Source organism: Caretta caretta, chromosome 25 (genome assembly GCF_965140235.1).
Source record: "Caretta caretta isolate rCarCar2 chromosome 25, rCarCar1.hap1, whole genome shotgun sequence".
Lineage (NCBI taxonomy): Eukaryota > Metazoa > Chordata > Testudines > Cheloniidae > Caretta > Caretta caretta.
Window position 1 is genome coordinate 10,134,198 of NC_134230.1, and position 25,907 is coordinate 10,160,104.

At 43.6% G+C, this 25,907-nt stretch overlaps 2 protein-coding genes across 4 annotated transcripts in view; one reads left to right on the forward strand and one right to left on the reverse strand.

The window, feature by feature from the left end:
* The window catches only part of LOC125627112 (uncharacterized), a 235,686-nt gene that overhangs the window by 139,328 nt on the left and 70,451 nt on the right, over positions 1–25,907 (reverse strand). The window lies entirely within an intron of this gene.
* Positions 12,237–25,907, forward strand: part of LOC142070130 (uncharacterized) — an 83,846-nt gene continuing 70,175 nt past the window's right edge. The window contains exons 1-6 of the mRNA XM_075123347.1: positions 12,237–12,258; positions 13,288–13,941; positions 15,370–15,924; positions 20,284–20,754; positions 22,051–22,734; positions 25,174–25,494. Coding sequence (XP_074979448.1) covers positions 12,237–12,258; positions 13,288–13,941; positions 15,370–15,924; positions 20,284–20,754; positions 22,051–22,734; positions 25,174–25,494 — 2,707 coding nt within the window. The remainder of the gene's footprint in view (positions 12,259–13,287; positions 13,942–15,369; positions 15,925–20,283; positions 20,755–22,050; positions 22,735–25,173; positions 25,495–25,907) is intronic.

A 25,907-nucleotide genomic window follows, 5' to 3' on the forward strand; every position in this document is an offset into this window, starting at 1 on the left:
TTTCACCCACAGAAAAATGGAGTTTCCTAGAAAGCAAAGCAAAGCAAAATAAAACAAAAACAACAAAATTCAGCAGGTGGGGGAGGGGGGATTTTGAAACTAATGAAACAAATGAAACTAATGAAACAAATGTTTTTATTTTGTTCCATGTTAAATTGAAATTTGGTTTTGTTTTCAGCAGCTAAAATTTGTTCAAAGTTTTGTATTTTTCCCTTCTCCTGCTTTTTATCTTTTTTATTTGTCGCTGCCTTTAATCACCTGAAAGAGATCCAGGTTACCCCACTTGCTTTTTTCTTCTTCTTTTTTGCTTTTCTCTGCTCTGTAACTTTTTCAAAACTTCCTCAACTGTGCAGAAGTTGGTGGGGAAGAAGTTGAGGTAAAAAAAACCCTGCACATTATACACTGCACTGGAATCAGTCTTTTTTAAAAAGGAGTGGTGAGAAAAGGAAATCTGAAATTTTGAAAAGATGAACATTTTTAAAAATAATTCACACAAAAATTAGAAAAAAAACAAAACAAAACAAAATCATTCCGCTGTGAACCCTGGGAAACAGATGCAACTTCAAAATTTCAAACACATTTTGCTAATTGTGTTTCCATGTTTCTACACATTCTGAACCTATCCCCAGATACTCGAAGAAATCACACACATACACATAGGTGCTGGAACTAGGGATGCTAGGGGTGTACTTGCACCCCTTGGCTTGAAGTGATTTCCATTATATACAAGGTTTACAGTTTGGTTCAATGGCTCTCAGCACCCCCACTATACAAATTGCCCAGCCCCCTTGCAAATACATCTTCCCACTTCCCAGAAGAGATCTAGAAGGCCATTTCCTCACACAGGAGATGTGAAGTTTTCTGGATCTCTAAGAAAGCTCCAAGGTTCTGCTCTTATTTAATTTGTACTTTAGAGGCTCCTTTTCACAGCCACTAGTCTTCTATTTAAGGAACACTAGATGGGATACTCTTCAGATTCTGTTAACTTTTCTCCTTAATTAATATAGCTACAGGCAGTTGTATGTTATACACGCTACAGTATGTGCGTGTTATTTTGTGGCAGGCAGCATCTATTGGACAGGGGGCTGTCTGTCTTTTTCTTAATTTCCAAAACATAAGAATTCCCTTTACACATAACGGATGATACTTAGAAAAATGAAAATATCACGACAAAGAGGATTACTTGGCATGAAGGTGGTCTGACCCGGAAATTACAAATCTTTCAGACTAGAAAAGACCACGTTTCTTTCATTTCAGGCCACAGCTCATTTCAACTGAAAGATATTGGCTCTACATTTACTAGCTTAGTCAACACTGCTCATGCAAAATTTTTGTGACGTTTGAATGACCTTTACGGGGCTCACAAATGATCTGCACCCTATCGGCGTACCTGCAAAAAGATAAGGTGGCACATGCCACTCCACCCAGAGGTGAACATCAAGGAGGCCGACCTGCTTTCCACAATTGCTTCCATCTACAGTACTGGCTCAAAAGCCAGCAAGTAGCATGGGCAAATTGCTTAGCACTGTGGTCCCCACAGGGCAAAACATTTACAGACCTGATTAACTTTTAGCATGCAAGTTGTCTCATCGTCCACTTTATACCTGCTTTATTCTGGGGATCAAAGCTGTGCTAAATTGCACCAGTTGGTAATGGCTTTCAAGAGGTCATTCTAGATGCCGGGGATTGGCCAGAAGTACTGGCTTCCTAGGCCACATTCCCTTGTCCCAGCCATAGATGCTGGAACTGTGGGTGCTGCCGCACCCCCTGGCTTGAAGTGGTTCCCATCATATACAGGGTTTACCGTTTGATTCAATGGCTCTCAGCAACCCCACTATACACATTGTTTCCCCACTCCTGGTCCCAGCTACATCCCCTACACCAGCGGTTGGAAGGGCTGAGGTATCAGAGCAGCTGTGCTCGCCTTATGTCACCAGAGGATTCTCCCCCTGCAGGGTTATACTTATGTTATACTTATGTAAGCCACTTACCCCAACTTGCTTTATGCCGGCAGATTGGCATAAAGCCGCTGCAGGAGGGGCCAGGATCTGGCCCAGTGAATGTATCCCAATGAAATACACGCCCATGCTGCGTACTGTAGATGGTAGTAACTGGGGAAAGCAAGTCAGCTTCTAGAAGTTCACTTCTGGGTGGAGTGGCACGTGTCACCTTGTCGTTTTTGCAGGGACGCTGATAGGTTTTGCACAAGATGTCCTAGTTTACATTTCCCTGCAAGTTTTCTTTCTTCTTCCCCATGCATCTAGCCCTTTCTGAATGATTGTTCTGACCTTAGTGGCATTTGCTGAAAGGCCAAAGAGGCTCTTTACAGCTTCTCCCATGCCTTGCACATCCAGGCAAGAATCAGACACTAACTGTCTCTGAACCGTGATGTTTGTCCTTGTAGGAACCTCTCTGATATTCTTTTTAGAATATCAACCAATGGCCAAGCAATTAAAAGAAAATGTATGATTTTTCAAACATTTGGAACCATAAAATTTTGTATGAAAACTATGGAAATTGGCTTTTAAAGAAAAATAACATTGAAGTTAATGAGTAAATAGACCAACAATTTCCCCTAATTGCTTTAATAATAAAATTGAATTCACTTTGGCTTTGATGTTGCCCCTTTTGTGTTTGCTCTCTATTAATATTTTAGCCAACAAGTTTACAAGCAGGAAGGTCTGTAGAAAGAGCAGTTTTTATGGGAATATTCTCAAATATATGCATAAAGTGAATTTTGAACTTGTAAATGTATCTATTTGCTCCAGAACTATACTCAGCCAGGCATAGAATAGAAACAATACCATGAGACCTATGGGTCCAATCAAAACTAGCCAGCAGAGATCAAATTTAGGATCGTGGATTCTTGCCAGCAAATGACAAAATTATTGGCTGAAATGGTTTGGTGAGTAATTCTGAATAGCAGATAAATTCCAGATCTACTAACTGAGAAAGAATAGGGTTTAGCTATATAACATTGAAAGGTAAACTTCTTGTGGTTTTTTTTTTTTTTTTTTTTTAAGAGATTCTGCATGAGTACCCTATTCATTGTTTGCTTTTAGATAGTGCAGGAATTTTTCATGCTCACGCCTCTCCAGGCTTGGGGGGGGGGGGATCTTGTAGCAAATACCCATGCAGTTTCTTCTTTCTTTTTCATTATTTGTATTCTTACCTGAAGTATTTCATCTGTGGGCAGAAATTAGGTGTTTGGGCTATCAATGTGTCCGAGTAATTAGAGACTCTTCTCACCAATGCACCCTGACTCCCACCCTCTGAGGGACATCACTCGTAACCGTTCGCAAGCAGACCTTGTACTTCTAGGGTTGGGTTATATAAAAACATAATTGACAGTGCAAGGGGCGAACTCGTGTCCTGGACAATGAAACTCCTACACAGGGAGCTGGGAGTGAAATGGATGTAGGGACCACTCCCTTACCTTTCCCAAATGCCTTAATAAAAGTCTTTAATCAGCCTCTTATGCATGGGTTCAGACAGTTTGTGAATTTCACTGGGCCTGTGTGTAGCTTTAGTTTCTTAGGGAAGTGTCAGAGAGAAGGGAATTAGGGCTATGAAAGTATATGTAGCGAGGGGAGGTCTGAAGAGGAAAAACTGAGGGCAAATAGGTGTCGGAGTAGCAGCCATGTTAGTCTGTATTCGCAAAAAGAAAAGGAGGATTAGTGGCACTAGTCCTCCTTTTCTTTTTGAGGCCAAATAGTGTCTGAGCTGTAATTTATTCTTCTAGATCTGGAGGAGAAACCAGATTAACCATGGTAAAGCTATCAGTAGCCATGGAGATCATCTCAAACTCCTTAAATAGTTATGGCTGTGTCCAAACATAGCTTAGCTAACTTTCTTAACGCACTGATTTTAAGAGAGTCCTTCCTGTTTGTCTTCATTGCCTGGGGGATCTAGCGGTAGAAGCAGTTAAATTTGTTTTGTTTTGCCAGCTTCTCTATCAGTCTGGGTTTCTGTGTCCCCACAGAGCTCCTGACATCCTCGCAGACTTTGCTTGCTGCTTTTTACCGATCTGTGGGGTTAGTTATTTGAACATTTAATAACCTTGCTTATCTGGCGATATATGGTCATCGCATCATCTCACTCCTCCACCCACTGCCATCCATTCAGCTGTCTTCTTACAGTGGTACCTGGCGGCATGGGGTGTTTGAGTGTCATAGTATCTGATCTTAGTAGTAGTCCCCTTACTTCTACAAATTCTTTGAATCATTCCCTCATTCCTCTCTCTGCTACACATTCTCTTTTTCACTCATTCATCTCCCTCATCTCTAAACAGTCTCTTATTCACTCCTGTATTCCTCAGATTCCTAACTTTCCTGATTGCTCCATTCCTTCATCCCACTTACTCCTGCACATCCCCTGTCTCCATCCTCTCCTTCCCCCCAGCCCACTGAAAAATAGCCCCAAAGCCAACAGATACCAGGAAAATCCCCTTCTCACAGTTACAGTGGTGAGACCGAGAGAGTCATATGGCCATTGGGCCTTTAGTTGGAATCAGGCAGTCACTGGATCCAGGACTCCCATGATGAATGGGGATGTTCAGGGATCGAAAGGCCAAACTGTGTTTTTGTAATTGTTTGTATTTATTTTTTCATTACTCAGAAGATTAACTTTTTTTAATTAGAGTGGCTTTGTGGCTCTGATCCAAGTAAGCACTTAAACATATGCTTAACTTTAAGCACAGAAGAATTTTAAAAAAATCTACTGACTACTCCCAGGCTTAAAACTAAGCACGTGCTTCAGTGCTCAGTTGGACTGGAGCCTGTATTGCTTCCTATAATAGTTTTTCTCAAAGTTTTACACCAAATAGCATCACAGAATATTTTTCTATGTATGCATAAAAAGCTATATTATTTGAACCGAAACTTTCACAAAACCTGACACCCAAAAGTTTGCTTGTCTTAGCTAGAAGAGTTCACTGCACTTAAATATCTAGTAGATGAATGTATGATTGTACCCTCCTTAAAAATGTTGATTAGTCACTATTCTCGGTCATAATTTAATGTTTGAATACTGCACATTGACCTTTTCAAGGCACCAGTTTCTTATTTTCCTTACCTAGCGGGAAGGTATGTTATTCTCATTTTAAAACTCCGTGCTGTGAGGTGCAGCTGGGTGTGTCATGTCACCAAACCCAAAGTGTGGGCATTATGCAAGATACTGTAGGTTAACAGTACTATATCTTGGTTGTCGGAGTCCTCCTCTTCGCTGGTTGTCAGGGTTATTCTCTTATCATAAAGAGTACAGCAACAGAGAAAGGGAATTTTGGACTAAATTAGTAAAACTATAATTCCATAAAAATAGAGATGGACTGGATATTACATTTTCCTCGGTATAAACTGCAGAATATATGTATAATCCTGGTACTATGCTGTGTTAAAGGTAAGTTTTATTTATTTACTGTTTTGACAGGAGACAAAATTTGTGGATATATATTTTAAAGGTTTAGATTTTTGAAAAAAATGAAATGACTGTCGTTACCAAAAACTACAGGCAAGGGACCAAATTTTGCTCTTACGTCAGTGTAAATCCAAAGGTAATTCCACTTACTTCCATGAAGTTACTCAGGATTTACCTCTGACTAAAAATAATTAGCCTTCGGTTTTTCATAAAGGGCATTGTATCTTGATTATCACAATGTCATTTTAGAGCACACAACTCAAATCAAGCTTTCATCAGCTACTTTGATAGGATAATAGAGAGGAATTTCTTCTCCAAACCTTTGTAAGGAAGTTATTTAAAGAGCAAACAAATTTTATAACAGGTTGAACTGAATTAATTGCATTTCATTTAGCAAATCCCATGACACACCTTTATATTGAACTGCTCATTAATCTAATCCTTCAATATCTTTATAGTGATGAAAGTTTTTTTTAAAATGGCATATAGGAAAAATCATGTTGGTGAGAAATATTACATTTGTTTGAAGATTTAATGAAAGGTATCTTCAATTACAAATCTTTCAATCTGGGTAAATTTTTTAAAAGCACCCAAGTGTCTTGGGATCCTAAAGATAAACTTATCAAATGCATCTAAGTGAATCAGGAGCCTAAATCACTTACATGCCTAAGTCACTTCGAAAATGTGACATAAATGGGACTTAGGCACCTAAGGACTTGATTTGTAAAGGCATTCAGGCATCAAAATGCAAATAGGTGCCTAGCTGCTTTTGAAAATCCCACTAGGTGCATAAATTCCTTTAAAAATCTGGCCATAAATTGCCTTTGAAAATAAGACTTAAGCTCCTAAATCACATAATTGATGTTGAAAATTTTACCCTAAGTCTCATTTTCAAAAGTGACTAAAGCACTAAATACTTAGTCATTTAGGCACTTTTGAAAATTACATCCCTTATTCCTTATGCTTAGTCTTTTGGAGATGGTACTACTATATTGATTAAGATCAATTAAGAGATACATTATGATTCAGCTTCTCATAAGAATAAGGTTTAAGCTAATACACTGTGGTCAGGCCGCTAATGCAGTCAGAATGGCTACAGTGAGAATGTGACATCTCTGATTTTGTTTGAGGGCAACAACCAGGGAATTTGTGACAGCCTTTTTAGCAGAAATATAAGTATGCTTTTAAGCTTGGTCTTTGGCTATATTTTAAAAAGTCTTTTTCCAGGCATACAGTTGGGATTTTCAAAGGAGTTTAATGGTGTTCGATGCTCCCATCCCATGGGAGTTGAGGATCTAACTCATCTGCGCTCCTTTGAAAATCGCAGCCAATATTCTCCGTTAGATGTGTGTTTAATACTCCAGGAGTAATCCTGTATTAACAGGAGTGTTGTATGTAAGACACCGGAGGTAATTGTCCTGCTCTACTCAGCACTGGTGAGGCCTCAGCTGGAGTACTGTGTCCAGGGAACACTTTAGGAAAGATGTGGATAAACTGGAGAGAGTTCAGAAGAGAGTAACAAAAATGCTCAAAGGTTTGGAGAACCGGACCTGTGAGGAAAGTTTAAAAACCCTGGGCATGTTTAGTCTTGAGAAAAGACGACTGAGGGGGAAACCTGATAACAGTCTTCAAAATGCGAAGGGCTGTTATAAAGAAGACTCTGATTGATCGTTCTCCGTGTCCGCTGAAGGTAGGGTAAGAAGTAATGGACTTAGTCTGCAGCAAGGAAGATTTAGGTTAGATATTAGGAAAAGTTTTCTAACTATAAGGATAGTTAAGCTCTGGAACAGGCTTCCAAGGGAGGTTGTGGAATTCCCATTATTGAAGGCTTTTAAGACCAGGTTGGACAAACACCTGTCAGGGATGCTCTAGGTTTACTTGGTCCTGGCTCCGTCCTGGGCGTTGGACTTGATGACCTCTCAAGGTCTCTTCCAGCCCAACCATTCTATAGTTCTACAAAGCAGACCAAGGAGAATTTAGACCCAGTACGTTGTAGGTAATTATAAAAGTGTCTTTCCAACACTGAGTTTTATTTGCAGGTGTAAAACCCTACAGTATTTTTTGCTGTAGGAGATACTGCTCTCTGTTTTCTCGCTGGTGTAACTGAGATAAGAATCTGGCCTAGGTATCTAGTACAATACGCATCAAGGGTGTATGAAAGGCAATATATCCGGGGCATCAATTCAAGCTGCACTGCACTGACATGTGTATAGAATTGCATACCGTATTCACTGGGGAGTGTCTGATGAGGTTTTACCAGCAATAGACTAGATCCCACCCATGCACTGTAAGTAAACCTGCATTGGGGGCAGGGAAGTTGGTGAATTTTCCCTTGCAGAATGTCCTCTACATTCTGCCACCAGGAGCAGGGCTTGTCTAACCAGTCTACCACGCATGGAAGGAAGCAAAGGTCTAGCCCTCAAAGCCTGTGGATCCACAAAGGACAAAAGGCTATATCTCTATCGGAGACACTGGCCACAATTGCCCGTGAGACCTGTCTTAAATTGGTGCGAAGGGGGTGCAGAAATGTAACAGCCTCTCCCTGAATCATACTTCCAGATGACTCTACGTAGCACCAACAAAGGGAGGGGGAAAATACACATAACCATGCCCTCACTCTGACCCCCACCCACCCACCCACTCCTCACTTTGCTCACCTGCCTGAATCCCCCTGATGCCCTGGTGCAGATCTTCAGATCTGTGGAGATCTCACTGAAGGGCTCAAAAGGGCATGACCTGAGCCAATATTATGAAAATAAATGGCCAAAGAATGAACTACTTGTGTGCCACAAGCCTTGCACACTCAACAGGTATGTGGATTTCCACACGACCTATTGAATGCTAGGAAACGTCAGAGAAATGTTTGGCCAAATGCCCATGGAGCCGCGCAGGTGCCTCTAACCTGGGCATGCGCTGAATATCCCCAGGCTGGTAAAGTGGTTAGGAATTAGGTGGACAATGCTGCATGCTACCAGTTGGGTTATTTGCACTTTCTAAGCAGTTACCATTGGTAAGCTTGAACACTCCTCTGGGAAAGTGTCTCTCTTTTCCTGGAAAGGTCTCTTGATATTTCATGTTTTCAGCAACTGCCTTTTATTATCAGTTTTGCAATCCATCCTGTAGTAAGATTTCATATTACTGGCTAAGTTTCTGAAAAGGACACAGAGACTCCTGTAAACCTTGAAATAGCACGCTGCAAAGATGGTGTTGGCGTAGACCTTTCCTGGTAGTTTTTTGTTTTGATCTCTTCAGAGGTTTCATAGCTGGTCTATAAACATCAGCTCCAGGCTGAAACTTGGCAGAAAAGATCTCAGCCCACAACTAGATTTGCCCACAAACAGTAGAAAGACAGCTTTAATGTACATGAAAAATGGCATTATAATGTGCTAGGGTTATCCACTCCAAATTCCTGCTCAGGACTTTGGAACAACTGACCCCAGAAAATCCATCGCATAGCCCAGTATATGCTGGGACAAGGCGTTGAGAGTTTATTGAGTTCTGTGTGAATACTGCTGCATAGCAAACATAGTAAATCAAGCCCATAGTCCTGTATTTCAGTACTGAATCTCAGTATTTCATGATATCTTATGCATAAGTGCAGCTGGTCCTTTCAAACAGCCTGCTACCACTGATTGCTTAAAGCCAGTAATAAGCAAATCAGGATGGTCCACTGGGCAGGAGGTTACTCGGAGACTTGGTTTCAATTCCTATCTCTGCCACAGATTCCTTGTGTGACCTTGGGCAAGTCACTTAGTCTCCCTGTGGCTAAGTTTCCTATCTGTAAAATGGAGCTAATAGCACTGCCCTACTGCCCAGTGAGGGTAAATACATTAAAAATTGTGTGGCACGCAGATACTATGGTAGTAGAGGAGACCACAGATAGAGAATCAAGATGTGAAATGAATGCATCATGTTTGGCCTATTCATGTGGTATTTAGAAAAACATAGTAGATATGTTGAATTTGTTCCAGGTAAGGGCGGGAGTCAGCCCTTTAACACAGGGCACATAGATCTGGCTGGGTCAGAACAGAAGGTTAACTTCTCCCTCTAAAGCAGAAGTTGCTGCTCATACTCAAGAGATTTGCACTTGCTCGCCTAGTAACAGCATGTCCTTTTATTATGGTTACTGTGTTTGTTATTTTTAGTGTCCCAAAGCATGCCACACCCTTGTCAAAAAATATGTAAAAAGGCAGAGCCTTGCCCTAGAGAAATTATAATCTAAAATGACAAAATACAGACAAAAGAGCAGGAGAAAGGGTGGCACACCCATCCTGGTTACAATGAACAGAGAATTAGAGGGTAGCTGTTTAGGTAATGGTGGGAAAAGGAGGGTTTGGAGGAGGGGCTGGAAGGATCAGAAAGGACAGTCCAGGCATGATGGGGAGTGGGAGAGAAGGCATGACAACTGGGCAGAGCGCAGGGTGCAGGTTACTGAGGGCTGGGTGAATAGAGGTGCATGGCAGGCAGGTGCAAAGCTGTGCATTCCGGCCTAATCCTCCTTCCCGAAGACAAGTTACAATTTGATTGACAGCTGCATTCAAAGCAGATGTTATTTAAAACACGCAGGACTAGACTCTGTCCCAACTGGTGACGTCAGTAGAGGCGAAGGAGATAAGCGGTCGTCTTAAATTTGTACATACACCTTGTCACAAGCAGCAGGGCAGAATCTCCGCGCTGGGCTCAAGGAAGTGCTAGGGGAGGTGACCAGATAACATGCTGGCCAGTACCGAGAGACTGGCATCTCCGGCTCCCAAGATGGCTAACATGTATACCACCATCAGCTGCAAGCACTAACTTAGCCTTCCCTGCTTCCCCAGCACAATTGTTCCTTGTAAGCACAGCTTTCAGCCCACTGTAGTATTCATCAGCCAAAAATTCCATGGATTATTGTACCCTAGACATACCCTCTGTAAATCAGTCCTAAAAATACACCCCCGCTCCAGAAGCCAGGGAAGTCCAAATGAAGCCACAACTCCTCTGCGTCCCCTATGCACGGTTACCAGCCACTCAAAAGCCCAGTGACTGCTCCTCTGCATTCCAGACTCCATGCCAAACAGGTATGAAGACCCTGAATTGACAGCATTTCGGGGTGTAGAGGAGGGCCTCCCCTACATAACCCTTCTGTCTGCAGCCCCTGCCCCTACACAGCTCTGCATAAGGCCTAAGTGCTGTTCAGGGCCACTGCTCTGCGGCGACACTCAGCCTAACACAGTATCTCTACATTCGGCTTTAAGGCTTTCATTTAAACCAATGGATCTCCTTTTTGCACCTGCACAAACAGCAGATTCAGTTTTGAGGGTTCGAGTGGTATCTGTCATAAATTTCAGGCACAGCTGATAGTAGCAGAGTGTCTGTGAAGACCATCAAGAAGCTAGATACCTAACAGCTATCATCTGGAGGCACTGCATTGCAGGCACAAAACAGGAAGCCAGGTTTTAAAATCAGGCCCTAAAATGTCAAGTGTCATTTATATGTCAGAACAAATCACTTCTTGACTATGTCTAAATTTTGGATCCTGAGTTTTTACAGCAATAGCAGATATTATCAATGATTGATAGAGGAGAGGAGGAAACAGTTTTCCTGTCTCATGAGATTTTTTCAAGATTTCAACATTTTCCCCCTCCTAAAATAGGACAAAGTGAAAATCTTGTGAATTTTCGTGAACAGATATCCCCCAAAAATTCAAATCGATCAGATTGGTCAACACAGTTTGTTTGGATAATTGCAAAATGTTTCATTTTGATTTTGACCTTTTTATTTTTGATTTTTTTTTAGTATACATTAACTAAAATTTCAAAACAAAAATTCATTTTGACTCAAAAAATTAAACTTTGCATTTTGGAAATGTCAAAATGGGAAGTTCTGATCATTTTGAAATATTTTTTTCCAAATTTTTTTCAAATTGGGAGATTTATTGAAACCAGTTCTTGCTCATGGACAAACTGACATTTTCTAGGGGGAAAGAAGTTATGGAAAACTTGTTTTCCTGTAGGAAATTAGATGGCTAGATAGCTCTCAAAAGTCCCAATTCAGCAAAACACTTACACATGTGCTTAAATCCCATTGACGTCATTGGAATGTAGCCTGCTTAGAGTTAAGCATATACTTATGCTGAACTGGGGTCAAAGTGCTTTAGAGAGGTGGTAAATTATCATTTCTGTTTGAAAGATGGAAAGACAAAGCTGCAGGAAGGTTAAAGGGCCTGAGAGGAAGGATGGTCTCGGGGTTAGGGTGGTAGCCTAGGGCTTGTAAAAGCCAGGATCGATTCCCTACTCCACCACAGATTTCCTGTAGCAGCTGAAGTGTAGTATAAAGGCTTGATCTTGTAAGTGTACTAAGCATTCTGGCCCTGATCTGTCAAGTCAATTAAGCAGCTGCTTAACTTTAAGCGCATGAGCAGTCCAATTGACTTTAAATCCCTTGCCGTAAAGGGTCCCCTTATTGTCTTGGACACCAAATTCACAACAAAATAATCTGCAGAGGATAACCCAAACCTTTTGCTGAGCACTTAGTCTTAGTCTACTCTGAAATCTAAGGTTTCAGAGGAACAGCCGTGTTAGTCTGTATTCGCAAAAAGAAAAGGAGTACTTGTGGCACCTTAGAGACTAATAAATAAATTGGTTAGTCTCTAAGGTGCCACAAGTACTCCTTTTCTTTTCTGAAATCTAAAATAGTCAACACCTAGTAGATGCCCTTTCCGACAATAACATTCCAATGGGGACTCAGCCCTTTTATCTGAATAGCTGTGGTGGTTCATGATGACGCATGACACAGACCTTTGAAGAGAAACCTCTCTGTTTGCATTTTAAACTATGATCTTAATGCACAACAATAAAAATGGAGGTAAGCTGAGGCATTCACGTAGCAAGAGGAAGAAGTGGGACTCATGGTCACCCTTTGCAAATGTCACATTTGTCATATTCAAGTCTGATTATAAAACACTTCTGCATGGGGAGGGGAACAGAAAGGGGATGAAGTGAACAGGTGTTTGTGGCTCCAGAAAATAACTTCTACTTGTCCATAAAACATAAGCACAATTGGTTAAACAGATCCTCACTCCAACTCAAAGTCTAGATGCCACTATTTGAAGGACTTAAGGGGGACTTTCCGTGATGCTTAAGCAATGTAATGACCTTTCAGATGAGAGTGTAGGGGTGGGCAATTTCACCCCATAAGCATAAACCTTGATCCATGCCAATCTTTGAGTGCTATGTAATACAAATATATAATAAATAATGATAGTGCAATTAATAATAAATAATAATACCTAGCCCTTATATAGTACTTTTCATCAGTTAATCTTAAATAACTGCTAGATTCCAAGCAACCAATAGGCAACCAAAAAACTTTGCATTAAATATCTCCACTTTATTAATGGCACATTCTGGAAAACATACAATTCCAATAAAAAGCACAAGTTTCATACGGTGACCAAGACCTTCTCGGTACCCACCTTTCTTAATTCACTGCTTGTAGATATAGTATCCCCCTTATTCATCATTACAGTTCTGTCATGTATTGTTTGTTTTCTGGAAAATGCTATCGAACGAGAGCAAGTTGAAATGTTTTGTTCAAAAAATTTTCAATTAAAAATTTTAAAAGTGCCTGTTTTCTGATTGAAAAATGGACATAGAAAGATTTTTTATGAAATTCATTTTTTCTTGTAAAAATTGAATTATTTTTGAATAATAAATATTTGTTTTCCATCTCTTTCCACTTTTTCACCACTGAATAAAATAGAATGAAGGCTATCTAGAGCTTATTTTTTCCCCACTTTTTAATTTTTCTATTTTTCCTTTTTCTTTTTTTACTGTGTCTCTCTTTCAATAGAGACTACAAGCATAATAACTCCTCTTCCCATTGTACTGCCAGAGTTCCCAGCTGCAGAGAGTCTGGCGACTACAGAGACCAATATTACTACATTAAAGACAACTTCCGTAGCAGAACCTACAGCAATTACTAGAACGACAGTTTCAGAGACAAACACAGTTCCTAGAAACACAGTTCTAGACACCTCAACTATACCTGACACATCCACATCTCCTACAGACACCACATCTAAAACAGAGATTACAACAATAAGTGTTAGCACTACAATTGAGAAGGCAACCATGCTTCCCCTGTTTACAACTTCGCTACCTGGGAGCACAGCTATAGCCACCTCAGCTATACAAGAGACCTCCACAGCTCTGGGAGACACCACTTCCCCAGTGCAGTCTTCAGCAATATCTACTACCACTACAGTAGAAAAGACCACCACCGTTCCTCCTCCTACCAGCAGTATAACTGGGAGCACAGCCGTAGCCACATCTACTATACCAGCGACATCCACGTCTCCTGTAGAGACCACATCCTCAACAGAAACGACAGTAATAACTACCACGAGTAGAGTGGAGGAGACAACCACATTCTCCCTCCCTCCACCTTCACAACCTGAAAGCACAGCTGCAGCCATGTCAACTGCACCAGAGACCTCCACAACTCCTGTAGAGACCACATCCCCAACAGAGCGGACAACAATAACCAGTACCACTGGAGCTGAAGAGACAACCACATTCTCCCTCCTTGCAACTTCACAACCTGAAAGCACAGCTGCAGCCAGCTATGGCACAGCAGAAACATCCACTTCTCCTCTCCAGACAACTTCTGCAGCTGAAACTACAGCAATAACTAGTACTCCTACCATAGAGGTGACAACCACTGTTCCTATCTCTACGTCCTCACTACCCGGGAGCACAGCTATAGCCACCTCAACTGCTCCAGAAACCACCACAGTGACGCGAAAGACCACTTCCCCAGCTGAGACTACACCAATGATTAGTTCTTCTATAATAGAAGGGTCAACCACCCTTCCCCTTCTTAGCACTTCACAACCTGAAACCGCAGTTGCAGCCAACTCTGCCATAGGAATAACACCCACCTCTCCTTTCCAGACAATTTCTGCAGCTGAAACTACAGCAATAACTAGTACTTCTACCATAGAGGAGACAACCACTGTTCCTATCCCTATGACCTCACTACCTGGGAGCACAGCTATGGCCACGTCAACTGCTCCAGAAACCACCATGGTTACGCTAGTGACCACTTCCCCAGTGCAGTCTTCAGCAGTATCTCCTACCACTGCAGTAGAAAAGACAACCACCATTCCTTCTCCTACCAGCAGTATAACTGGGAGCACAGCCGTAGCCACATCTACTATACCAGCTACATCCACGTCTCCTGTAGAGACCACATCCTCAACAGAAACAACAGTAATAACTACCACGAGTAGAGTGGAGGAGACAACCACATTCTCAATTCCTCCAACATCACAACCTGAAAGCACAGCTGCAGCCATGTCAACTGTTCCAGAATCCACCACAGTTCTGCAAGAGACCACTTCCCCTACTCAGAGTATACCAATAATTAGTTCTTCTATAATAGAAGGGACAACCACCCTTACCCTTCTTAGCACTTCACTACCTGAAAACACAGCTGTAGCCACCTCTACCATACGAATAACCTCCATCTCTCCTCTAGAGACAATTTCTGCAGCTGAAACTACAGCAATGACTAGCACCACTAGAAGTGAAGAGACAACCGCGCTTCCCCTTCCTACAACTTTAGAAACTGGGAGCACAGCTATAGCCACGTCAACTGCTCCAGAAACCAACACAGATACATTAGAGACCCCAATACAGTCTACAGGAATATCTCCTACCGCTACAGTAGAAAAGACCACCACCGTTCCTCCTCCGACCAGCAGTATAACTGGGAGCACAGCTGTAGCCACATCTACTATACCAGGGACATCCACGCCTCCTGTGGAGACCACATCCACAACAGAAACAACAATAATAACTACCACGAGTAGAGTGGAGGAGACAACCACATTCTCCCTCCCTCCACCTTCACAACCTGAAAGCACAGCTGCAGCCATGTCAACTGCACCAGAGACCTCCACAACTCCTGTAGAGACCACATCCCCAACAGAGCGGACAACAATAACCAGTACCACTGGAGCTGAAGAGACAACCACATTCTCCCTCCCTCCACCATCACAACCTGAAAGCACAGCTGCAGCCACCTCAACTTCCATATTCGAGGTGACAACCACTATTCCTGTTTCTATGAGTGCACTACCCGGGAGCACAGCTATAGCCAGCTCACCTATTCCAGAGACCTCCACAAGTCCTGTAGAGACCACATCCCCAACAGAGAGGCCAACAATAACCAGTACCACTGGAGCTGAAGAGACAACCACGCTTCCCCTTCTTACAACTTCACCCCCTGGGAGCACAGCTATACCCACCTCAACTTTTCCAGGGACCTCCACAGCTCCACTAGGGACCACTTCTCCAGCACAGACAACAGCACTATCTCCAGACACTACAGTAGAAAAGGCAACCACAGTTCCTCCTCCGACCAGCACTAGAACTGGGAGCACATCTTTGGCCACCTCTACCATCGGACAGACATTCAGCTCTCTTTTAGAGACTGCTTCTCCAGTTCAAACTACAGCAATGACTAGTCGCACAACATTAGAAGAAACAACCTCAATTAGTCTTCCTACTGCTACACTACCTGAGAGCACAGCAGGAGATCCCTCTTCTTTTCCACAGACCTCTATTGCTCCTCTAGAGACCACTCCTCTAGCTGAGACTTCAGAATTACCTAGAACCACTACAGCGGAGGAGAAAACCACAGTTGCCCTTCCAAGTACTTTCCCAGTTGAAACTACGACTTCTCTGGCTATCACCACCCCAGCTCCTGTGGCCACTTCCGTCACTGAGACCACAGCTGGAGTCACGTCTATTTTACCATTGACATCCATCGTCCGCCTTGAGACAGTTTTGCCCTCTGAGACCACAAGAATTCCCAGCACCTCTACAGAAGTTGACACAACTACATCTGTCCTACCTGTCACTTATCCCACTGCGACCACAAGTGCAGTTACCTCCTCTGTAGCAGAGACATCCACAGTTGCCGTTACGGTGACTTCTCCAGCGGAGACCACAGGGACAGTGACTCCCACCACAGCAGATCCTAAAACATCCACATCTGCTCTGGAGACCAGTTCCTCATCTGAGATCCCAGGAGCTTTGGGCACCACCACAGAACGGGGGACACTCCCAGCATCCCCTGTCACCAGTGTTCTAGCCGAGACAACTAAAACATCACCCATTGCTACAGCAGCAGAGAGAAGCACAGCGGCTCCAATCACCACCACCCCTGCTGAGACCACAACAACTTTCACCTCCACTAGAGCAGAGGGAACAACCACATCTGCCCTTTTTACAACTTCTCCGGCTGAGATCACAACCTCTCTGGGCGTCCCTATCAGAGGAGAAACAACGGCAGCTGTCTCTGTGATAATCACAACATCACTTTCACCTACCACAGCTGCATTGACAGGTAAGGGCATTATTTTCCTCTTGTTTATCCTTTCCGATTCAACGAAACAAATTGTTTCTGAGTGTTATTATCCTGTTAGAATGGAGGTATTTTGAAGACAGCAAAATCGAAGGTTCCATGCTACCTACAGTAGGCAGATATTATTTGCGATACATTTTTAGTGAAATTTAGAATTTTCATATGTATAGGAAACAAGAGAAATGTGAACATAAAAGAAAAAATAAATAGAACAGATGGGAGTATCTTATTTTAATGAAGGCATCTGCTCAGCTCAACCCGTCTTTCAGGTTGTTAGTTAACAGAAATAATGTGAGGGGGAGGGGATACAAACTGATATAAAAAAGGGATTGCAATGGGGCAAATGTCCCAATTTTTCTTGGGACCTTTTTCTCATTTACAGTAATTGCTTGTAAGCTTGCAATGGAGTATGTGCTTAACATTAAGCATATGATTAAGTCTATCCCTTTTTATCAAAGCACTGAAGCAAGTGAGTAGTCTTCCTGATGTCAATGGGACTACTCATGCTTAAAAAAATATGGTCTGCATGCACAAAAGGAGTTAGGCGTGGTGATGCTGAGCGTCACAGCACCTAACCTTTAGGCAGTTAGAAAGTCACTGAGATTCACAAAGCCTGAGTTAGATACCTAGGCTGTTATATAATGAATGAGGGGAGAGAGGTTCCGGAGTATGATATCCACCAGGCTATAGAGTTGTTCTCGCGTGCTTTCTCTCTTTCTGCGGCCCAAATAACTCACAGAGAGATAGGAAGATCGAGAGCACGCAAGTGCAAGTGCACACATGAGAGTGAGTCACTAGCCAGGATGGGGAAGACCCAGGATGCAGTCCCTGGGCCCAGATAACTCTTTAATTATTTATCCAGAGCACAACAGTATGTCTCCCACATCCCAGGTGAGAGACCTAACCACAGAGCTATAAAGTTATGAGGGAGGACCACCTACTCTCCCCAGCAAGAACTGTTTTGTGTGAATGCACCCGAGGGGCCCAGTCCAGGAGGCATGCTCAGGTTATTTTACTTTTGTATTTGGCATTGGTGCAACTGTTGCTGGAATATTGTGTCCAGTTCTGGTGCCCACAATTCAAGAAGGATGTTGATAAATCGGAGAGGGGTCAGAGAAAAGCCCAGAGAATGATTAAAAATTAGAAAACATGCCTTAGTATGATAGACTCAACGTACAAAATCTATTCAGCTCAACAAAGAAAAGGTTGTGGTCAAGTCATCCCTCAATCTATAAGGACCTCCCTTGGGGACAAATATTTGACAAAGGGCTCTATAGCGAACAAAAGTATCACAAGATCCAGCAGCTGGAAGCTGAACCTAGACAAATTCAGACAGGAAAAAATGTATACATTTTAAAAAATGAGAATAATTAGCCTTTGGAAAAATTTACCAAGAGTTGTGGTGGCTACAACACCATTGCCAATTTTAAAATCAAGGGTAGATTTTTTTTTTTAAGTTATTCTCTATTTGAAAAGGAATTATTCTGGAGGAGTTCTATGGCCTACAGGAGGTCAGACTAGATGATCACAGTGGTCCTCTCTGACCTTGCAATCTATGAAGCTATGAATGAGAGCGCAAATTACAGTTACAATCACTGCAAGAGTAGTGTATAGATTTGTTAGTGTAACTGAGAATGAGGTCCAGAGAGTAGGAAATGGAAAAAGTATTGTAGAGCAAACTATAGAATGACTCTTTTATATATGTTCAACGTGTAAGTTGTGAGAAATATAGATGGAAAAAATTCAGAACTGGAGAGAAAATGCTACAATCTTCAAAGGTAAAGCAAACTCTGTGTATGTTAAGGAGTACTTGTGGCACCTTAGAGACTAACCAATTTATTTGAGCATGAGCTTTCGTGAGCTACAGCTCACTTCATCGGATGCATACCGTGGAAACTGCAGCAGACTTTATATACACACAGAGAATATGAAACAATACCTCCTCCCACCCCACTGTCCTGCTGGTAATAGCTTATCTAAAGTGATCATCAGGTTGGGCCATTTCCAGCTGCAGTTTCCACGGTATGCATCCGATGAAGTGAGCTGTAGCTCACGAAAGCTCATGCTCAAATAAATTGGTTAGTCTCTAAGGTGCCACAAGTACTCCTTTTCTTTTTGCGAATACAGACTAACACGGCTGTTACTCTGAAATCTGTGTATGTTAACACTGATGATACATTATCCATATATATATTCCTTGGATACACACTCAATATGTGGTGTAAGAACATATATATATATAATAGTATACTCGAGATACATTTCTCTACACAGATGATGAAATAACTGAAGTAATCTACCAGAAGACCGTTAAGACATTGGAACAAAATAAAGATAATAATGTCACAACAACACAGACAACTCCTGTGGTTCAAACCACCACCACCACGACGAAAAGTACAACATTAGTGAGTACCACCAAAGCAGCATCTCCCGTGATCCCAAACAAACCTGGGACCACAGCAACGTATCTCACAACAGGAGCAGAATCCATCACCGCAACCCCAGTGACCACTTCCACAGCTGAGACTAAACATGCAGCCACCTCTCCATTAGCAGAAACATCCACTTCTGCTCGTCCAACCTCCTCCCTAGCTGAGCCCACATCACTAATTAGCACTTCCACATCAGAGCCAATCACAATCACTCTGCCTCCTAGTTCAACATCTGTTATGACCGTTGAAGCCACCTCTGCAACAGCAGAAATGCCCACATCTCCTCTAGAGACCAATTTCCCAGGTGAGACTACAGCGTTGCCTAGTAACAGGACGGTAGAGGGGACAACCATTGTTGCGCATCCTACCACTTCACTACCTCAGAGCACAGCTGCAGCCACCTCTACTATGGAAGAGACATCCACATCTCCTCCAGAGACCATGTCTCCAGCTGAGACGACAGCAGTAACTAGTACCTCTACAACTGAAGAGACAACGAGCCTTCCCCTTTCTGCAAGTTCACAACGTGAAACCTCAGCTGCAGCCACCACATCTGTAGGAATAACATCCACCTCTCCTCTAGAGATGACTTCTTCAGCGGAAACTACAGCAATAACTAGTTCCACTAGAATTGAAGAGACAACCACACTTCCCTTTCTTACAACTTCACAACCTGGGAGCACAGCTGTAGCCACCTCAACTAAACCAGAGACCTCCACATCTCCTGTAGAGACCAGATCTGCACCTCAAACTACAGCAATAACTAGTACCACTGTGGTTGAAGAGACAACCACATTTCCCATCCGTACAACTACACAACCTGAACGCACAGCTGCAGCCAGCTCTACCATAGAAGAAACATCCACCTCTCCTCTAGAGATGACTTCCCCTGCCGAAACTACAGCAATAACTAGTAGCACTAGAGCGGAAGAGACAACAACACTTCCTCTTCCTACAACTACACTTCTTAGGACCACAGCCGCAGCCACCTCTACCATTCTAACGACATCCACATCTATAGAGACCATGCCTTCAGCTGACGTGACAGCAATAACCACTACAAATGAAGAGACAATGAGACTTTCCATCCCTACAACTTCACAACCTGAAAGCACAACTGCAGCCACCTCTACCATAGGAATAACCGCCACCTCTCCTCTGGAGACGACTTCTGCAGCTGAAATTACAGCAATGACTAGTACTCCTACAATAGAGGGGACAACTACATTTACTCTTCCTACGATTACGCTACCTGGGAGCACAGCTAGAGCCACCTCAACTATTCCAGAGACCTCCACAGCTCCTCTAGAGAACACTTCCGCAGCTGAGACGACAGCAATAATGATTGCTACGACAATCGAGGGGACAACCACGCTTCCCCTTTCTACCACTTCACAACCTGAAAACACACCTTTAGCCCCTTCTACGACAGAAGAAACATCCACCTCTCCTCTGGAGATGACATCTGTAGTTGAAATTACCGCAATAACTAGTACTGCTACAATGGAGGGGACAACCGCAGTTCCTCTACCTATGACTACACTACCTGGGAGCAGAGCAATAGACTTCTCTACTACTCCACAGACTTCCACAGCTGGGCTAGAGACGACTTCCCCAGCAGAGACTAAAGCAATATCTACTACCACTACAGCAGAAAAGACAACTACAGTTCTTCCTCCTACCAGCACAATAACTGGGAGACCAGCGCTAGCCCCCATTACCCTACCAGAAACATCCACATTTCCTGTAGAGACCACATCTCCAACAAAGACGACAATAATAACAAGTATGAATACACTGGAAGAAACCACCACATTTTCCCTCCCTCCAACTTCACAACCTGAAAGCACAGCTGCAGCCACCTCAACTGGTCTAGAAATCACTACAGTTACACTAAAAACCACTTCACCAGCTGAGAGTACACCAATAATTAGTACTTCTACAATAGAAGAGACAACCACCCTTACCCTTCTTAGCACTTCACAACGTGAAACCACAACTGCAGCCACATCTACCATAGGAATAACCTCCACCTCTCCTCTAGAGGCGACTTCTACATCTGAAACTACAGCAATGACTAGTACCACTCGAAATGAAGAGACAACCCTTCTTCCCCTGCTTCCCCTTCTTACAACTTCAGAACCTGGGAGCACAGCTGTACCCACCTCGACTTTTCCAGAGACCTCCACAGCTCCTGTAGAGACCACATCCCCAACAGAGCAGACAACAATAACCAGTACCACTGGAGCTGAAGAGACAACCACATTCTCCCTCCTTGCAACTTCAGAACCTGAAAGCACAGCTGCAGCCACCTCTACAGTAGGAGAAACATCCACCTCGCCTCTACAGATGACTTCCAAAGCTGAAAATACAGCGATAAATAGTGCGACCAGAATTGAAGAGACAACCATGCTTCCCCTTTTTACATCTTCACTAACTGAGAACACAGCTATACCCACCTCAACTTTTCCAGGGACCTCCACAGCTCCACTAGGGACCACTTCTCCAGCACAGACAACAGCACTATTTCCAGACACTACAGTAGAAAAGGCCACCGCAGTTCCTCCTCCGACCAGCACTGGAACTGGGAGCACATCTTTGGCCACCTCTACCATCGGACAGACATTCAGCTCTCTTTTAGAGACTGCTTCTCCAGTTCAAACTACAGCAATGACTAGTCGCACAACATTAGAAGAAACAACCTCAATTAGTCTTCCTACTGCTACACTACCTGAGAGCACAGCAGGAGATCCCTCTTCTTTTCCACAGACCTCTATTGCTCCTCTAGAGACCACTCCCCTAGCTGAGACTTCAGAATTACCTAGAACCACTACAGCTGAGGAGAAAACCGTAGTTGCCCATTCAAGTACTTCCCCAGTTGAAGCTACGACTTCTCTGGCTATCACCACCCCAGCCCCTGCGGCCACTTCCGTCACTGAGACCACAGCTGGAGTCACGTCTATTTTACCATTGACATCCATCGTCCGCCTTGAGACAGTTTTGCCCTCTGAGACCACAAGAATTCCCAGCACCTCTACAGAAGTTGAGATAACCACAGCTGCCCTTCTTGTCACTTATGCCACCGCGCCCACAAGTGCAGTCACCTCCTCCGTAGCAGAGACAGCCACAGTTGCTGTTACGGTGACTTCTCCAGCGGAGACCACAGGGACAGTGACTCCCACCACAGCAGGTCCTAAAACATCCACATCTGCTCTGGAGACCAGTTCCTCAGCTGAGATCCCAACAGCTTTGGGCACCACCACAGAACGGGGGACACTCCCAGCATCCCCTGTCACCGCTGTTCTAGCCGAGCCTACTAAAACATCACCCACTGCTACAGCAGCAGAGAGAAGCACAGAGCCTCCAATCACCACTATCCCTGCTGAGACCACAACAACTTACACTACTATTCGAGAGCCCTCCACTGGTGCTCTGGAGACCTCTTCCCAAAATGAGACGACAGCAATCACTGGTACCACTGCAGTAGGCAAGACAACCACAATTAGTCTTTCCACTACGACACAGCCTCAGACTGGAGCAGCCGCTACCACCTCTTCTGTACCACAGACCACCACTTCTCCGCTAGACACCACTTCCCCGGCTCAGAGGACAAAAATAACCAGCACCACTACATTAGAGGAGAGAACCACAGTTGTCCTCGCTACCACTTCACTATCTGAGAGCACAGCTGTATATACAACTATTAATCCAGAGTCCTCCACGGCCCGTCTAGAGACCACTTCTCCGACTGAGACTACAGGAATAATTAGTACCATTGCTCTTCCGACCACTTCAACCCATAAGAGCACAGCTCTAACCACTTCTACCAGAGCAGAAACATTCACATCTCCTTTACAGACCGGTCCCTCAGCAGAGACGACAGCAGTCACTACTGCCACTACAGTGGAGGAGACAACCACAGTTGCCGTTCCTACTACTTCCCCAGTTGAAACAACCAATACTCTGGCTATCACCACACCAGCCCCTGCGGACACATCCCTCACTGAGACCGCAACTGGAGTCACGTCTATTTTACCGTTGACATCCACGGTCCGTCTTGAGACAAGTTTTCCCTCTGAGACCACAAGAATTCCCAGCACCTCTACAGAAGTTGAGACAACCACAGCTGCCCTTCTTGTCACTTATCCCACCGCGCCCACAAGTGCAGTCACCTCCTCCGTAGCAGAGACAGCCACAGTTGCTGTTACGGTGACTTCTCCAGCGGAGACCACAGGGACAGTGACTCCCACCACAGCAGGTCCTAAAACATCCACATCTGCTCTGGAGACCAGTTCCTCAGCTGAGATCCCAGCAGTTTTGGGCACCACCACAGAACTGGGGACCCTCACAGCATCCCCTGTCACCGCTGTTCTAGCCGAGACCACTAAAACATCACCCATTGCTACAGCAGCAGAGAGAAGCACAGCGGCTCCAATCACCACCGGCCCTGCTGAGACCACAACAACTTACACCTCCACAACAAGGAAGGGAACCACCACACCTGCCCTTTTTACAACTTCCCCAGCTGAGACCACAACCACTTTGGGGGTCCCTATCAGAGGGGCGACAACAGCAGCCGTCTCTGTGACAACCACAACATCGCTTTCACCTACCACAGCTGCTTTGACAAGTAAGGGCATTGTTTTCATCTTCCGTATCCTTTGTAGTTGCAGAATTTGCTTCCCCATTTTAAGCAGGAGGGGTCTGGGTTGTTATAGTTTTGAAGTCACACATTAAAAGAAACCATTTTTCTTAGTGTTTATGGAATTACAATGGAGATATTTTGAGGATAAAAAAAATACGAAGGTTTCATGCTACCTAGAGTAATTGGATATTATTTGGGATAGAGGTGGCAACATGTAGAGTTTCCATGGGTATAGGAAACAAGGGAGATATGAACATAAAAGAAAGAATAAATAGAAGATATGGGAGTGTCTTATTATAGTAATGTTGCCTGCTTAACTGAAGTTAAATGATCTTCTTGAAAGTTACTAAAGAACATAAATATAGGAGGAAAGGGGATACAAACTAACAAAAAAGTTACTGAAACAGGAATTCTCTGAATTTTTCTTGGTAGTTATTTCCCATTTACAAGACTATCCTGAAAGCCTGAAATGGAAACATTAAGTACTCAGGCCCCAATTCAGTAAAATATTTAGGTCTTGGAGCAGGTGCTTTACATTCAGAATAGGACTATGTTAGTCTCTTTTCAGCAAAGAATTCAAGCAACTGAGTAGTCTCACTGAAATCAGTGGCACTGAAAAGTTCAAACTTAAAAAGTTAAAGCCTGAATGCACAAAGGGAACTGTGGTTCTGTGAAGCTCTTCTAGGCAGTTAGAAGATCAATGTGATTCACGAAGCCTCAGTTAGACACCTAGGCTCCTACACAATGAGTGTGCAGGGATAGGAGGAGAGAGAGAGAGAATGCGTAAGAGTGATTCTAAATCTTTTTCCTGAGAGCACTCACCCGCAACGTGGGAGATTCAGGACCCAGATCCCCTGCACAAATGATTCTTTTATTGTTTATCCACAGTGCAACAGTCAGTCTTCCACACCCTAAGTGAGGACCCGAACCACTGGGCTAAAAGTTATGAGGGAGGACCTCCTCTTCCTCCTCCTCTCCCCCTGAAGCTGTTTTGGGTGAACTGACCTGAGTGGCCTGCTCTGGGAGGCATCCTCAGGATATTTTACCTCTGCAGTGAATCTCTCCTGCATTCTATATGTAAATTGTGATAAACATAGACAGAAAAAATTCAAACTGGGGAAAAATGTTGGAATGTTTCAGCTAAAACACTGTGTACATTCACAACGACCATATATTATTGATATGCATTTTCTGTGGATTCGCACTCAATATACGGTATAAGCACCTATGTAAAATACCTTAATGGTTATACATTTCTCCACACAGATCGTGAAATAACTGAAATAATCGACCAGAGGACCGTTAAGCCAGTGGAACAAATTAAAGATAATAATGTCACAACAACACAGACAACTCCTGTGGTTCAAACCACCACCACCACCACGAAAAGTACAGCATTAGAGAGTACCACCAAAGCAGCAGCTCCTGTGATCCCAAACAAACCTGGGACCACAGCAACGTATTTCACAACAGGAGCAGAATCCATCACCGCAGCCCCAGTGACCACTTCCACAGCTGAGACTAAACATGCAGCTACCTCTCCATTAACAGAAACATCCACTTCTGCTCGTCCAACCTCCTCCCTAGGTGAGCCCACATCACAAATTAGCACTTCCACCTCAGAGCCAACCACAATTGCTCTTCCTGCTAGTTCAGCACCTGTTATGACCGTTGCCGCCACATCTGCAACAGCAGAAACGTCCACATCTCCTCTACAGACCAATTTCCCAAGTGAGACTGCAGCATTACTCAGTAACAGGACAGTCGAGGGGACAACCATTGTTGCGCATCCCACCACTTCATTACCTCAGAGCACAGCTGCAGCCAGCTCTGCAAGGGAAGAGACGTCCACATCTCCTCCAGAGACCACTTCTCCAGCGGAGACAACAGCAATAGCTACTAACTCAGTCAAGGACAGAACCACAATTGTCCTCCCAAGCAGTTCACTCTATGGGACCACAGCTGCAGTCACTTCTGCTCCACCAGTGACCTCTACGGGT